The sequence below is a fragment of the Gavialis gangeticus genome, unplaced genomic scaffold (genome assembly GCF_001723915.1).
Source record: "Gavialis gangeticus isolate Ggan-Ray unplaced genomic scaffold, GavGan_comp1, whole genome shotgun sequence".
Classification (NCBI taxonomy): Eukaryota; Metazoa; Chordata; order Crocodylia; family Gavialidae; genus Gavialis; species Gavialis gangeticus.
The window spans coordinates 49578157-49593848 of record NW_017729025.1 but is presented as its reverse complement, the minus strand read 5'-3'; the positions used below and the strand labels follow the sequence as shown (position 1 = coordinate 49593848).

General features: G+C 43.1%; 1 protein-coding gene across 1 annotated transcript in view; it reads right to left on the bottom strand.

Annotated features, from left to right (window-relative positions):
• STON2 (stonin 2) overlaps positions 1 to 15692 on the bottom strand; it is a 204277-nt gene that overhangs the window by 79548 nt on the left and 109037 nt on the right. Inside the window, exon 7 of the mRNA XM_019519911.1 lies at positions 15043 to 15123. Coding sequence (XP_019375456.1) covers positions 15043 to 15123 — 81 coding nt within the window. The remainder of the gene's footprint in view (positions 1 to 15042; positions 15124 to 15692) is intronic.

The following is a 15692-nucleotide window of genomic DNA, read 5'->3' as shown; positions in this document are numbered from 1 at the left end:
ACAGTAGCTAGTCTGGATAAACAAGTTAACGAGCGGCAACTACCACCAACAAAACTACAAACCAAAAAGAGGAAAGAATCAATACAGAGCCAAGAACTCCCTGAAACTTCACTGTTAAAGGTGCAGAAGCCCCAGTTTGAACTAATCAATGCTGGAAACAGACCCTTGGGGCTGAAATACCCCCTAATCAACCACTTCCAGAGCTCTATTCATCATGGCAGTGAATCAATCAAAATTCATCAACGGACTCCTGAGACTGAAGGTATGGACATGACCCCTAGGGCTGACAGCTGCCATCCAGCAGCTACCAAGAGGGATGTCCCTCAAGGTCAACAACCCCTGGATTGGGTAAGCCCTAGAATTGGGGAGTCACCAAAGTCTGCCAGAAAGGGATAAAAGGCAGCGAAGAATGACCCCCAATGGCGCCCTCTTTGACCTGACCAGCACCCTGCTTGTCCAGCCAGAAGGACCAGCCGGTGGCACCCTTCTGCAGCAACATCGCACTAAAAGAAGCCTTGACTGGCCATCGACGGCAGACTCCAGTGCTGGGGGATAGGTATATCTTGACACTAATGCTTAGTGTTCAGAGCTAGCTACTCTGAGTGTGTGTGTGTGCATGAATGTGTGTGTGTTTGAGGGGATCAGCACCAAGGTTTATGGTCTGACTTTTGCATCTGTCCAATAAACTAGAATTTTATGATGATCCTACAAGTTGGTCCATTGTAGTCAACACATCATAGGCTAAATGTAGGCCACGCTTTGTAGTCCTGTTGTAACTTGAAAGCAATTGATGGCCAGTTATCGCAAGACACTTACCACTTTTGTCAATGCTTGTTTAGTCACTCCTCAAATGCGTGCGTGCTGGAATGCCTGGTCTAGGCCATTCATACACTTACCTGCCTCTGCCACAGGAAGTTCTGGGAGCAGACAGCTGCCACTGCAAAGCCACCAGAGCATGTGCTCACCCAAGCACTTCAGGTAGCCCCATGTGACTACTCAGCAGCTGTGCCAACAGAACACAAAGTGCACATTGCAAAGCACCAATTGCTGCCATGACAGCCAGAGGAAGGGATAGATGTGTTTACCTATACCTTCAGCAGCCTGCTGGGCAGAAGACTTATTGTACTCAAAGAAGCAGTCTGGCACCACAAAGGAGTTTGAGCATGAATGCCCTCCAAGTCTTGCTAGTAGAACAGTTATATCAACATTTTCTAGCGTAGACTAGGCCTAGCATTTCTAAAGGTGTTAACTAACAGACTTAGTTTCCCAATCTGCTCATTTCCTCACAATGGGTGCATCCTGACGAGCGCGTACATGATGTTTGCAGTGCCACAAATGTACATGTGCATCTGTTCACCGTGCTACTAATTAGCAGCAGGAAAGGTTTTTTTTAACACTGGGAGATGTCAAAAAAGCAGAATGGTGCACGCGGCAGTAGTGTGCACCACTGTAAAGGGAGCCTGGTTGGCCACAGCCATGCTCTGGCTGTTGGCCAGGCTCCAAGTGGCCAGCCTGGTGCTGCTGCTGCCACAGGAGGCCCCCAGGACTCCCAGCTTCCCCTATCCCACCCAGGTCACTTTGCTGCATGTTAAAGTGCTCATGCAGGAGCGTGCTTTTTGTCCCATGGGAAGCATGTACCCCTTCACATCTGTGCTTATCAGGACATGCTGATATGTCTCCCTATATAGGCCATGACACTTATTAATAGTGCTCTGACAGGGAAAAAGGGTCTTACAGAGGAAAGTTATAGAGACCCTGTCTGCATTAGAAAGCTCTGCCACCACGGCTATTTGGTCTCTCTCAGACTTACTCTTTTGTGTGTACTCAGTGCTACTCCAAAGGTAGCTACATTGCTTCATTTCCAGGCTTTGACATATGAAGAGTGGGAGTGAATGGGTGGGGAGTGCTTCACAATGGCACTCTTAGGCAGTGTAGATATGCTTTTCCTGTACAGTTTAGATCTGGCATCTGAGATTTTTGTCTCTGCTTCTCACTCCCAGGGTAGAGAAGTATGCTGGAGACAGGCTAGAGAGAAAGCGGCTCACGTGATGTGACTAGGCGCACACTGCTTGCATGCTACACTATGAAGAGATCTACACAACACAGTGAGAAGCAGGGTAAATTAGCCAAAGCAGAGCTGTATTGACATGGGTTTCCTTCTTTCCATACTCAGTCTAGTCAGAGCTAGTTCAGGTATCTTCACCTGGAACTGCATTGGGCAGTACATAGTCCCTATCACTTTTCTGTGCTTTCCAGGTCTATAGGGGACTGAAAACAGAATATCAATTACTATAGTCCAAGGCTGCTCTAATGTACATTAAGGCCTGAGTAGATTCCTAGGCTGCTCTGAATACTGGGAAAATAAAGGTGACTTGTAGTCAACTTTACTAGCACTCACTTGTCCCTAGTGCAGGGATGTAAGAACCAAGGATCATCTTAGCAAAGCAGTAAATGTAACTCAGTTGCATAGGTTCATTTGGCTATAGGGCTGCATGCTAGGACCCTACCCTGAACAGTTTGGTGAGAGAAAAAAAAAAGCTTACCTTTATTTTCAGTAAATTCTTGGCGTGTATCTGGTTGCAGGAAAACAGTCAGCTCTTTTGACTGGATGTTCTGTTAGCTCCTAGGCTTATGTAGTGACTTTGTCTGCACGATGTTTATTATTACTGAGACCTGAATAAATACAAGAGTAGCTTCTAAATAGGGTTGTGTATACTTGGCTTGGCTAACTTGAATGTTTTAATTGACTAGAGAAGGAGCTTAAAGTTATCAATATATGAAGCAGCAGATAGTATTTTTAATATTGAAGTGATAAATATCTCTGCCTACATTATCCATCCAGTTGCATAAACCTATGAGTGGCCAAACACGGTCCTTTGTCAAATGCCAAAGCCAGCTGAATATGGGGGTGAGTTCTGTTATGTGGCAATGGTGAACAATCACAGAAAGAATTACTTTTGCCTAGAACTGTCCCATCTCCCACCTCTCTGGCTTTCTGCAGTAGATTTTAAAAAGCACTGCATATATCTTTATTACATCACAATAGGCAACATTCCCTTTTGATGCTGAAAGAGTTTACTGAGGAGCACAGACATACAGGGGCAATGAGCAGAAACTTCCAGAGTAAGGACCCACTGCAAATTTTATGAGTCTACTGAAACCTTGAAGGGAAAGGATATTTGGGGGACTAAAAAACACGTGGGAATTAGAATAAGCTCTTCTACAGACTTCTTCTTTGAGTTTAGGGAATTAGCTTATGGCTTTCTCATCTCTAAGATAGGTTTGATTTTTTTTCTTCATATATGTGTCATTAGTTTAATTCTTTTAATGTTTGTAAAGTGGTGTAATAGGCTCAGATGGAAGATGATATAAAAGAGTGTTATCTCAAGCTCCATGGAGCATTCCAGGGCAAACATGGTTCACAAGATAAACCCAGAGATTTTCAAATAGAAATCCATACTGTTAAACATTCTGACCTGTTGTGCTTGTTCTTAGTTTTTTGCAACAGAAGAATTGCTCTATTATTTTTCTGTACTCAATCCCCACCCAAAAAATCTAAGAGCTGGCACTTTCTGAGGAAGGCCTTGAGTCTATGGAGAGGTACCTGGAGTCTAAAAAGTCTTAGTGCATGGATCTACACAAGATGCTTAATGCACATTGGAGTAATTCTACTGTGCATTAGCACAGCTGGCAAAAACCGTGCTAATATGCAGTAGATTGAGTCCAATGTGCATTAAGCGTCACACGAAAAGTGTTCATTTGCACTAAATGTGATTACAGGTACTAACTTAATGTTCTGTAAATCCTGAACATGTAGGCACATGGCTAGCTAGTTCCATTACTCCCAAACTTAGGGAAAGGTTTGTTTTTTTTAATCTGGGTAGAAAATCATAAACATGGGATTTCAGACAGAATGTCAAAGTTGCAATGGAGGTCAAAACCCAGTTTACAGCAGCAAGCTGGTTAGAATTGCCATAACAGTTCCACATTTCTGTTTCTTTTCCAAATTGGGAGAATGTCAGTGCTAGTATGTTACCATAAGGTGGAGCCAGTTCACGTGTGATTGAGAAATTAGCCAGTTCCTTCCCTCCCTCCCCAGAAAGAAGTTGGTTTCAAATGTGTATTCGGGCATCCTTGCCAGATAATTAGTACTAGTACCATCTAGGTGAAAGTGACTTTCTTATAAAGGACTAATAAGTGCATACAGCCACTGCACAGTGGATGAATTTTATTTTCTCAGGTTCTCACCAATCTGGGACTTTTGCTTCAGTTTTCTCCAGTGGCCAAGATGCTGGGACAGCCTATAAAATCCAGGACTGTCCTGGCCAACCTGGGACATATAGTCACCCTATCCATAGTGCACATTAGTGGGCACAGTTCTTTCACATAGGCTGCTTATGACCTGCCCTGAGTACACACCATTAATTAAACTCCCCCTCCCTGGTTGAGAGTCTTAATCCAGGTGCTGGTAGCCTACAGCTCACAGGCCAGATCTGGTCCACAGACGTGAGACTTTGGCAGCAGAGGATATCAGCTGTGGGTGCTCTCTCCATGCTTTTTCATGTGGAACTTGATCGTGAAGATGTACTTTAGGGCTAGGGAAAGAAATTACACATAAACTGGTATAAGTGATTGCAAACTGGTCTAAACCTGTAACAGAACAGAAGTTCAGTTAGGGTGACCACTTTTTTTCCAAATTGGAAAGTGGGACATGTCTGCCTACCTGCTTGCCCTGCCCCTTGCAGCATGGCCAGAGCAGAGCTGCTACTCCTGCTGCTGCAGGCAGGGGCACCTTGCCTCTCCATAGCAGCACAACTGGTGTGGGGCTCCTGGGGAGAGGACAGCAGGGTGAGAAGCCCCGAGTTCATATCCTCTCTTGTCCCATGCACAAATTTGTGGGGGCATTTGTCACCCTCATGTGTTCCTCCTTGGCAGTGTGTGCAGTGACAGGGACCCAACCCCACTCCCAGCCCAGGACAAGCTGCCCATGGCTCTGTCCCACTCCCTGGCTGGGTCCCATGGCTACCCATTCCTTCCCCAGACCACACGCACTGCCCTGGCTGGCCAGAGCCCTCAGCTGCAGCTCCAGCCCCAGTCCCCAACACAGCCCCACTCCCTCCCTCCCTGTGGAGGTCTCAGTCTGCCTGATCCACTTACCTGCAGGCATCTGAGGGAGCTGCTCTCCACCACTACTTGGGGCTGTGTTGCTGGCCACATGCAGGTGTTCACGTGAACACCTGCATGTGGTGCCCCCTACTTCCCACTCTCCCCAACCCCAAGCAGCCCCTTGCAGGCAGGAACTCTGCCAGCCTGCAAGGGGAAACCTGCCGTTTACCTTGTTTTTCTGCAGCAAATGGAAAACCCAGATTCCCGCATGATACTGGGGGACAAATGCTATCCCAGAGTCATCCAGCCCAGGATCGGAACTTGATGTTCCCATTTCAGGACTGTCCCACCTAATTAGGGACAGGTGGTCACCTTAAGTTCAGCACATGTCGACCAGTTTCAAAATGGCAACCCTGGTTTAAGATAGACCTGGATGGATGACAGATAGACAACACAGGCAGCCACAGGTAACCAGGGGGCAGGGAAAAGTGAGCAGAGATCTGGAGTGGGGGGCGGGGGGCATGGTAAGTGGGCCTGATCCAGGCCAGCAGGGGAGGGGAGCAGACCCCAGTTCAACACTGAGATGGAGACTCATTCTCCCCTCCTCCTGCAGGTCAGAGACTGGCAGGGGGCTGGGCCAAGCACAGGGAGGGAGAGGAATCACCCTCTGCATGGGGTTCTCTGCCACTGGCTAGACCACGGCATGGGGGGAACCCAGGGTCAGGGAGGAGGAAACCCAGAGGTGTAGGGCTTCCCCCCCTGTGGGCAGACCCTGGTTTGGCACCAGGACAGGGGGTTCCTTCCCCTCCTGGCAGGGGGGAGACAGCAGGGGACTTGGGGCACATGCCAGACAGCCAGTAGGGGATGGCCCCACTCAGCTAGCTGGGCTTGGCAATAGCCAGTGGCCTGGGAGGCGTGCTCGAGTGCTGTCTGCTTTCTGGTCTGGGTCAGTCCAGGCATCTGCCTACTTTTCCCAGCTGAAAACTGAACGTGAGTTCATTTAATTATTCATTTAATCTATGCATCTTAGAGAAACCTATGCAGATTGGATCGATTCCACCTCAGGCTTTTTGCCTGTTTGTACTTAGCCTAGGTGTGCACTGAGTCCATCCACTGGACTGAGCCCATCCCTGGAGAGGTAGGTAGGAGAAAGCCTGGTTTGAGGATCCTGACTGAATCTAGCTCTGAGACAGGTGCTGAATTGCTCAAACAAGACTGTGACAATTTGGAGTAGGTGCAGCAGCAGAGATTTAGGTTGTTAGGAAACCTTGTGGTAAAAATATAGCCTTCTGAAGTCAGAAGAAACAGCTGAGTGTGGGCATTCAGGATTGCAGTTTTGGGCTTATGTGGAATTTAGGGATGCCTATACACATGCAGAAAAGCTGCTCCAATGCACTGTAATTACAGCGGATTGGAGCAGACTCCAGTGTCATTTGTATTAGTGTCCCTGTGCTGAAAAATGGTGGCGGGGGCGCTTTAACTAAACATTCAATAAGCTTTAGTTAAAGCACCCCCGCCACCATTTTTCAGTGCAGGGACACTGATACATGTGACGCTCCGGGTGCTTGAAGTGCCTCCCTCTGCCTTTCCGGAGCACATCTATAAACACCCAAAGTGCCTACATCTTGTTTTAAGTGGCTAAGCCCTTTCTGGGATCTGGCCTTGGGGCTCTTCAAACAAACAGAGAGAAAAAATAAAATAGCAAAACTACCATTCTCCCACCACAGACTCATTAACTTTGATCTTAGAATCAGCAGGATGCTTCTCACTGAAATTTCAAAAAATCAATGCAGAGATCCACTAAACATTTTTGTCCAAATGTTTAAAGTTTGGAAGGCCTTACCAACAGAAAAAAGGGAGTTATAACGGAAAATGCTTATTAACCTCAACTGCTGGTATCATTAGTAGCTCCCTGTAAAGTAAACATTTGTCATTCTCCAGCACCTTTCATTTGAGGTCCTTAAAACACTTGAGAACTTAAATTTAACTTCACCACTACTAAGTGGGGAGGGCAGTATTTTCACTATCATTTTACAGGGAAGTTATCACCCACAAGTTCCAGAATGACCACTGATATATATGTGTGTATGTGTACACACACACACACACACACACTCACACACACACACCTGTATATCTATAGATATATATAGATATAAGGTGTCCAGTCTGAGATTTTCAGGGGCACTGACAGCTCTGAGGTACTCTGAAAATTCTGTTGCTGTATCATGTGTATTTTTTTTAATGTCTGGTTTTGAAAATTTGGGACCAAATAACTTTCAGGGTTGAAGAAGACAACTCTGCACTGATTTACACCCTGAAATCCCACTGAAGGGTGCAAAGCTAGTTTAGAGTTTGCCTTATTGAGCCACTGGTAAGCCAAGTAAAAGCACCAGAGACTCGCAGGTCTCAGTCTCCTAATTTGACCCCTGGAGAGTAACAGATCCATATTTTCTCAGGTAACTCATCTATATAACATTAAAACACATTAAAACTCCCTGCTACTCAAATTCATTATTCCCTTTAATAATTAATAACCCACTCCACAAACCCATTCTAGACCAGGCAGAAATGTGAACACAGAAATTGGAAGCCCTCAAAATCTTGAACAGGATCTAGCTAAGTATATTCATGGTAACTCTGCGCATCCAGCCAATCTTGACAATGGGGCTCAAATTCACCTCCAGCTATGTTGGAGTTTATCACAAATCCTTGTTTGTCATATCTGCAGCCTCACTGCCTTGAGTCGCACATTTTCCATAGTGCACAGTCTCTACTTTGGTCACAGGCCTTTGTGACCTTTGCTACTGCCCTGCCAACCCCATCCAGCACCATCCTTTCCTCAGTCCAACTGCCAAGAAGCTTTGTGGTTCTCACATTTATTTCCTGCTCTGTGATAGATAGCAGCCCAACTCCAATGAGACAGGAAGAGGGGGATGGTACTCTCCAGTTCACGGTTGAAAGATAACATTAGTTTTCTTACTTGCAATTTTTGTTTCTCCCCCAGCTCTGTTAAAGAAGTCAGATAGGATGGGTATTTCTGGAGCTCCTCTGCCTGTTTTGATTTTATTTTATTTCTATTTACTTTCCTTATTGCTATAGTTGTTAAACTGATAATGCCACAACAGGCATGCAAGCAAGCAGGTGTTTCCTTTTCTGTTCTGCCTAACAGCAGAGAGCTGCCTCCTGCTTCACAGCACTGCAGTTTGGGGATAAATAAAGCAGCTTTTGCACCTGACTGAAACACCATTAGCAACTCCCATGTTTTAACATGGCAGATGCTAGAAGGCTTCAAATGCAGCGACCAGTATGGAACAAGGATATTTTTCTGAAGATGGTGTCAGTCAAATCATGCTAAAATACATCTTTTCTATACAGGACCACAGCTAGTGTTTAGCAGGGTCCAGGAGAAGTTGCAGAGTCAACATTCTTGATCCTTTGTAATTTTTCAGCTGTCCCCACAGGTGATTCGTCTTGCCCATAATTTTACCACACAGCTGAATCAAGTAGGTCTACCTGCCAGTTAAGGGCTCCACTGGATACTGAAAGCACTATTACAGAGGCAACTGCTTGTACTTCCAATTTCTTGGCCCCAACCTGGCCATATGTCTCGTATTGTCTCTCTCTCTCTCTCTTTAACACTACTTGTGTGATACAAAGATATCATTCTCAACCATCCATTTCAAGCACCAACCACCACATCCCAAAAGACAAGTTTCAAGTGTCATTACACATCTAAATGAATCTAAAAGGACTTAATTCTCCTGGTTTGCTTGTTACTTGAAGAGCAAGTGGGGAGATTATTTCACATGCTCTTTCTTTGCTTTAATTTTACCCTCAATGTTACCATAGCACAATCAGGAAAACAAGGAAGGAAGATAGCAAATCAGTCACATAATACTGGAAGTGGTACAGCCCCTGTGAGAGAAAACTAGTTTTCCCTTATTTACCAGATATCCTGGGTCTCTGTCTAGTTCAGAGTAGATGCAAGGAAGACAGCAGGGTAAAGCTGGTCCTAGTAACCTTGGCAGAGGCTGCAGCACACTGAATTGATGTGTGGCTTATCTAAATTTGGAAACATGCCCAGTAGTAGTATAACAAGGTGGGGTGATGGTGTGAGTAGAGCATGAGCCCCAGGTGCCAATTCAGAGGGGGTACCAGAATGGCAGCCCCCATGGAGCCCATGCTGCTGCTGATGCCACCAAAGCAAGAGGTTGGTACTGCTGGGCATGTTGCCTCCTTGCACTGCCACCCTGTGCAAGTGGATAAGTACTGCATCCCCCATTCCCTGGGCCAGGGCACCAACATTTCAGAAACATTTTTAAATAGGACTTTAAACCTCAATGAATATATCTCAGGTGCTCTCATTAAAGCTTTTCCCTTTTGCTCTCTAGCTTCCTTCACTTCCCACAAACATTTGATGATGGCAGTCAGATTCTGGTCTCATGTTTTTTCATGCCTCAGTAACTTACAGACACTAGAAACTTAAGGAGTCCACTCTGTGGGAAACAACAATCTGAAATGAAGTTGAAGTCCCTAAGTTAACGATAGAAAAGGCTGACTACAGGAGTAGGTCATTTGACCATGACTGCACCCACATGAGCAGAGTTCTTCCCTATAGCGCATCACCTTTGCACACCTACTAAATGATTACAGCTTCGGTCCTTCTACAGCTTCCGTTGGAACTCAGATCAATCTCACTGGTTATTTAGCTGAAATACTCCCTTTCTTTGCATCATTCCAGCACTTGTAAATTATGTCCACATGTGCACACGTGCACTGTTCAGAGCAGTTTAAATGCTAGAGAGTTGGTATAGAGAAATCACCGTAGCAACATTCAGAACATACATGACACAACTTCAGTTTTGCAATAAAACTTCGGGGATTTCTCTTGCCTTTACATTTATTTAACAGTTTTCCCACAGTTCAAACAAAAATGACATCCCACTCCAGAACTGCTATAATAAAAAGAACATAACAAAATGAAAGCACCTCTACAGTTAGCCAGTGTGTAGACTTTCTTATTTTACAAAAAAAAAAGAGAAAATGTAGGACTACATTACAAAATAATCAAATCAGTCACTCACAGTAGTGCAAAGAGTGAATTGTATGGGTGGATGAATAGATGGATGAGGCAAAAAGGTTAGGAACACTTAAGTCCTGTTATCCCAGACAGCTTCAAGGGTCAAAAGGGAACTTCAAGCTAAGTAACAGAAGACGGGATGCATTTCTTCATAACCAGTGGCTTCCATTAATCTCCCAAATAAATGAAGTCCCTTCATCTGGTGCAGGTTTGGAATTTGCCAGCCCCTAGGACTAAGTTAATAGATTAGGGGCCTGATTGTTTTGTGTCTGGAAGGCCAGTGAAGTGAATGGGCATTTCATGTAAGCAACTGGCAAAATAATTGGGCCTCAGAGCTGGATATTAGTTCTCAGACTCTTTCTCCTCTCAACTTCAAGACCATTTTTAATTAAATTGATCCATTAACTAGGTAGTGAGGTGATCAGGAGGCAGTCAGCAGCTAGCAAGGCAATTGAATGTATAGATCCTTTAGGTCTTGGACTGCAAGTAAATGTTCCAGCCAGCTCATTGTCATAATATATGGTATGTCATGATACCTCTGCTCTGCTCATATGACTATAAATGATTATAAGACTTTAATTTCCCCAGTCCTTAATGAGGATTGATTAGGCTTATTCTGAATATAAGCACTTGAAAACACAGTATTATCAATCTGTTGGAGCATTTTTCAGATTACTTTACCTTTCAGCTATTGTCATAGGCCACAGAATGGGGTGGGCCACCCGGGCCACGGCCCGACCAATTTTTAGCACATTAATTTATATAACCCACAAATGTGCAATTGTCATTCTGGTTAAAACTGTATAACTATTTTTTTTAACTGCATAGCTAGCTAAATTAACATGCTAAAAGTTGGTTGGGTCATGGCCCGAGTGGCCCACCCTGTTCTGCGGCCTATGGCTATTGTAATAACAAAGGACAGAGTTATTCAGTACAGAGAGCGTCATTAAGAGGAGTTCAGTTATATGGAGACTTTAATTTCCATCACTCTGATCCAATTTGTTTTTCCAAACATGTGGATCTTCCCTCCAAGATATTCCTATTGCAGTCTGAGTCTTACTATTCTACAAAAATGGAACTGAACAAGGAAAAGGAATAGGGAGGGAAGGACAGTCAGACTGGGAATAGCTTAATTATATAACTGTATAATTGCTTTGCAGGCATATTTTTGCCAAAGGGTACATACAGACCATATCACACAGAAAGGGCATGTTAAATGGAAGACTTTTAAAGGTCTATTTTCCTAGAGATGGCACAATTACTCCCATGATATGAAGATGCTGTGCCTAAGCACTTTCTGCTGTTCTTGGGTGTGAGGAAACTCTTGCTTGCCTTTACCATCCAATCAATGTTATCAAAATTACCATTGCATGCTTGGTAGGTGCAAGTGGTCAGCACCAGTAGCTGGAGAATACAGTCCATACAGAACTGCACACTGGCAGAAGGAATGAGACATACTGCCTGACTGGCAACGTGGCCAATAATGCAAGGAAACTGGAGCTCTTTAAAGGCACTGGGACCCAGGTTTTCAAGTGCTCAGCACCAGTATTTGGGACTAGATTGAAAAAAGTTTTAGCATCTGGCAGCCCTGCTTGTGATCTTTAGGACTAGCTTCTCAGAAGAGTCCAGTATCCAAAGTTGTTTTGAAAGTCTAGTGACATATTCTGGGATCAAAGTGAGATATGTTCTTTTTCAAACTCTGGCATGATTATTGGTGCTTAATTCTAGCAAATCTGACTGCATAAACTCAGAAAAATATAAAAGAGATTCTCTCTGAAGTTCAAAAAGGAATTAAATTATTTTTCCCCAACTACAGGACCCAATTATGATTTCACTCTTTTAACTCCATTAGGCTCCTGACTTCCTTAATTTACTTTGAATAAAATTAGAGACAGAGAGAGAGAGGAGAGAAAAAAAGAAAGACAAAATGAGGCAGAGAAATGAAACAGAAAAAAAAAAACTCCAGTGTCTGCATCTCCCAATTTGTTGGGGATAAATTGTCCTGGGTTGGATTACTGTACATAGTAAATTGCTTAAAAGAGAAATGAGAAACTATATTTCTTTTGAATTTCCTCTCCTTTTCAGGACTGTCAAATCTGGTTGCTTAATCATATCTTATATTTATCTCTCTGTCACTTAAGATAGGACAAAGCATGCCAAAGTTCAGCATCAGATATGGGGCAGGCAGAACTCTGAGGTCTGCAAATCTGGGCTAGAGATTTTGTGAGACTGGGCTCTTTCGCAGGAGCTCTCTGACACTTCTTCAGCAATACCCTGAGAGCACATTCACTTCTGCACTGTTACTTCTCCTGCTCCTTCTCAGAAACCAGTCTCTGGGGGCAGCAGACAATACAGGAAATAAGGGAAAAAAGCCAGCTGGGTATCTCTGAAGCACAGAAAAATGTTAGCTTTGAGCAGTCAAATTCATGTTGCTTAGAGGAGGGGCCTAAGCCACAAAATCCAAGCTGAGTGCCATCTGGCTGTGAAGCATAGAGTTAATTATGAAATTCAGATCTGGCCTCAGCTTTCAAATCTTCCCCCCTCTTGGACATAAAAGATGTTTGGAAGATTCACCTCTAACTTTATGCAACCCTAGTTCATACATAATAATCAGATTTAGCACTTCAGCAATGCTTTTCAGCCACAGGTCTCAAACTGCTTTACAAAGGAGGTATTAGTGTTCCTGATTATGGACAGACCATGCAAATACTTAATACCAAATGAAATGGAGCAGAGTTGTTTCGGTTTCAGTAGGACCACTTGTAATAGAATATTCCAGAGTTTCCCAAACTTTTTCTTATTGCGTACCCCCTTCCAGATTTACCAGCTGCCCACATACACCTACCAGCACAAGTTTTATATTTTAGTCCCTTAAATGCCAATTATTATTATAATGAAAATTAAATCCAACATTGGACAATTTCTTCCATGTACCCCCTAGAGATGTCTTGCATACTCCCAGGGGTATGTGTACCACAGTTTGGGAACCCCTGGAATATCCCAAGCCCAGGTACAGGTCTTCATGGCACTGTGACCCTTTGTCAATTTTAGCAATGTATTTTTGCCATAGATGCTATATTTACAGCTGCATAAAAAAAAAGCGTTTTTCTTCCTTAATTTTGAATTTAAAACAGATAGCATCAAGACAATCTAGACCTAACATTTAGAAGTATATAAAAAGAGCATCTGAAAGGCTCCCACATTTTTAAAAAAATGCTAATAAAAACAGTTTTTGTCTGAATGTAAATAATCCCATGTTTTATTTGGAACCTAAACATTGCTACACTGTTCACGAGACTCAGAATAGAAATAACCAGGGATCAAAAGTGAAAGTTAATTCTTAATGCAGTCTTGAGTGAAATGCAAATAACAGAAAATAAATTTAAAAGTTTAAAAGTCTCTAAATGTAATTAAAGTAGTGTGTCAGTCACACTGCTAAGTTTTTGTAATGTATGATATGCAAGTTAACAGGGTCCTTTTAAAAAAGCTAAATGGTTGAATAAGTTATGGTTATTATTTATTTAATTTTTGAAAAAGAGACCAAATAAGTCATGCACACGATTGTGAAAATTAGTTCTTATGAACATCTTATGACTCAATGATAGATGTGTCTGAGTGAGTGATTTTGTTTTTTACAGCCTGGTGTAGGGAGACAAGACGAGCTTGCCACTACTTTCAGCAAAAAGTTGATCTTTAGTTCAGTGTGGCAGAGGAATGTGTTCTTAAAGCTGAAGAACTAAAGTTTTAGGACCTGTTTGTTTGTGTAATTTATAGAGATAATGGCATCTTTTGTCTGTAGCTTATGGATTTGTTGTGTTGTAGACTTCAGATGGAACATGAAAGCAAAAGTGTACCTCAAGAACAGGAAAATACAACATTTACTCTTCATTATGCTTTCCACAGAGTATCAGGAACACAAAATCCTTCATGTTAAAGCAAGATTTGTTCTGGGCATGAAAAAGCAGCTAGTCCCCTTAAACATCAAAGAAATATCAAAATAAAATTTATTTCCCTCAAATATCTTTCCAGGCAGGAATGATCTATTTGTAGTAATGCCCCTTCTATATCATCCCTGTTGCTCTGCACAATCTCTGGTAATAGCAGCTATAATCACATTAAGTCAAGATAAAGGAAGTACCCTGACCAGCAAGTGAAAACCATAGAGAGCAGAGGGGTCTTTCTTATGGCTAGTTAGGACCACAGGAAAATCCACCTTAATGTTCTGGTTAGTGGATTGGTTGAGTGGAAAGATGACAACCAGTTGTTCATGTGCTTGGCCTTCCCTTTGTTTTAGATGGAGGGACTGTTGATTCTCTAGACTGAAGTTCAGGGTTCTCTAACTTCCCTCTGTTGATTACTTAAAAAAACAGTGACCGTATCTCTTTCTCTTTGCTGCTCCTCATGTGTATTCTGCAGATAACAAGAGAGAGCTTTACTGATAACCAGACCAACAGCTTACAAGAAGATATTCAACTTGGAGGAAACGACTTGTAAGCGAGGACACAGTTGCTTTCTATGTTGGCTGTGGTTGTTAGCACACCATACTTCAGTGCAGAAAGCTAAATAGTGACAAGGCAGAGAAGGCAGCAGGCTTGAATGTAGTGTAAGTCTTTTTATCCATACACCAAAGGTATATAAAATATTCCACTGAAGACCCTTGGCTGTTCTAAACAAACCATCAAGGAGTTTCCTCTCAGAATAGGACTTGTAGTGAGCAGAAAACTCAAAATAATGTCACACTATTTTAAAAGTACTGCCTTGTACTTGCAGCAGGAACAAGGTGCTGTAGTTCTTTTCAGCTGGGTTGATACTACTGCTCCTCTCATGAATGTCACAGGTGAGTCTTCCCTTCACTGAATAGTGCATTCACTGGAGTTTTCAGTTTCTTCTCCCTTTAGATTTGTATCCAAGCTTTTTTTTTGTTCAATTTCCACCTGATGAGAAAAAAAAAGAAGAGAAAAATCACTAATGACAAAGAAAAGAAAATAACAAAAGTTTAAGTAGCTTCGATGTTTTATTCTTCTCAAGTCACCTAAACTCTTCTGATCATCCTAGAGGTTGGAAGGTAACATGCTCTCAACCATAGCTGAGAAGGGGAAGCTAGATTAGGTTTAAGACACTGTTTTCCATGTCTAGTTTTGGGGTCGAACCATGGCTAGAGTTTAGGATTCAACACTGCTTTCACATTTTGAATAGATCACAATTGTACCATCCAGACTGTTGGCTATTGTGTGCTATTTTTGCTATCTTGGAAGATTTCTGCCATTTTGAGAGAGGAACGTCATGATTTTGGCCACATCCAGACTGGTAGCAGTTCTGGCCCCATTCTGGTTTTCCTTCCAAGCCCAGAACCAAAACTGCAAAAGCAAATTTGAAGCTGAATACAAATGTCCTTGAAGTTCCGAAATAGTTTCATAGTTTCTAGGGTCGGAAGGGACCTAAGTAGATCATCTAGTCCGACCCCCTGCCACGGCAGGAAAGAGTACTGGGGTCAAACAACCCC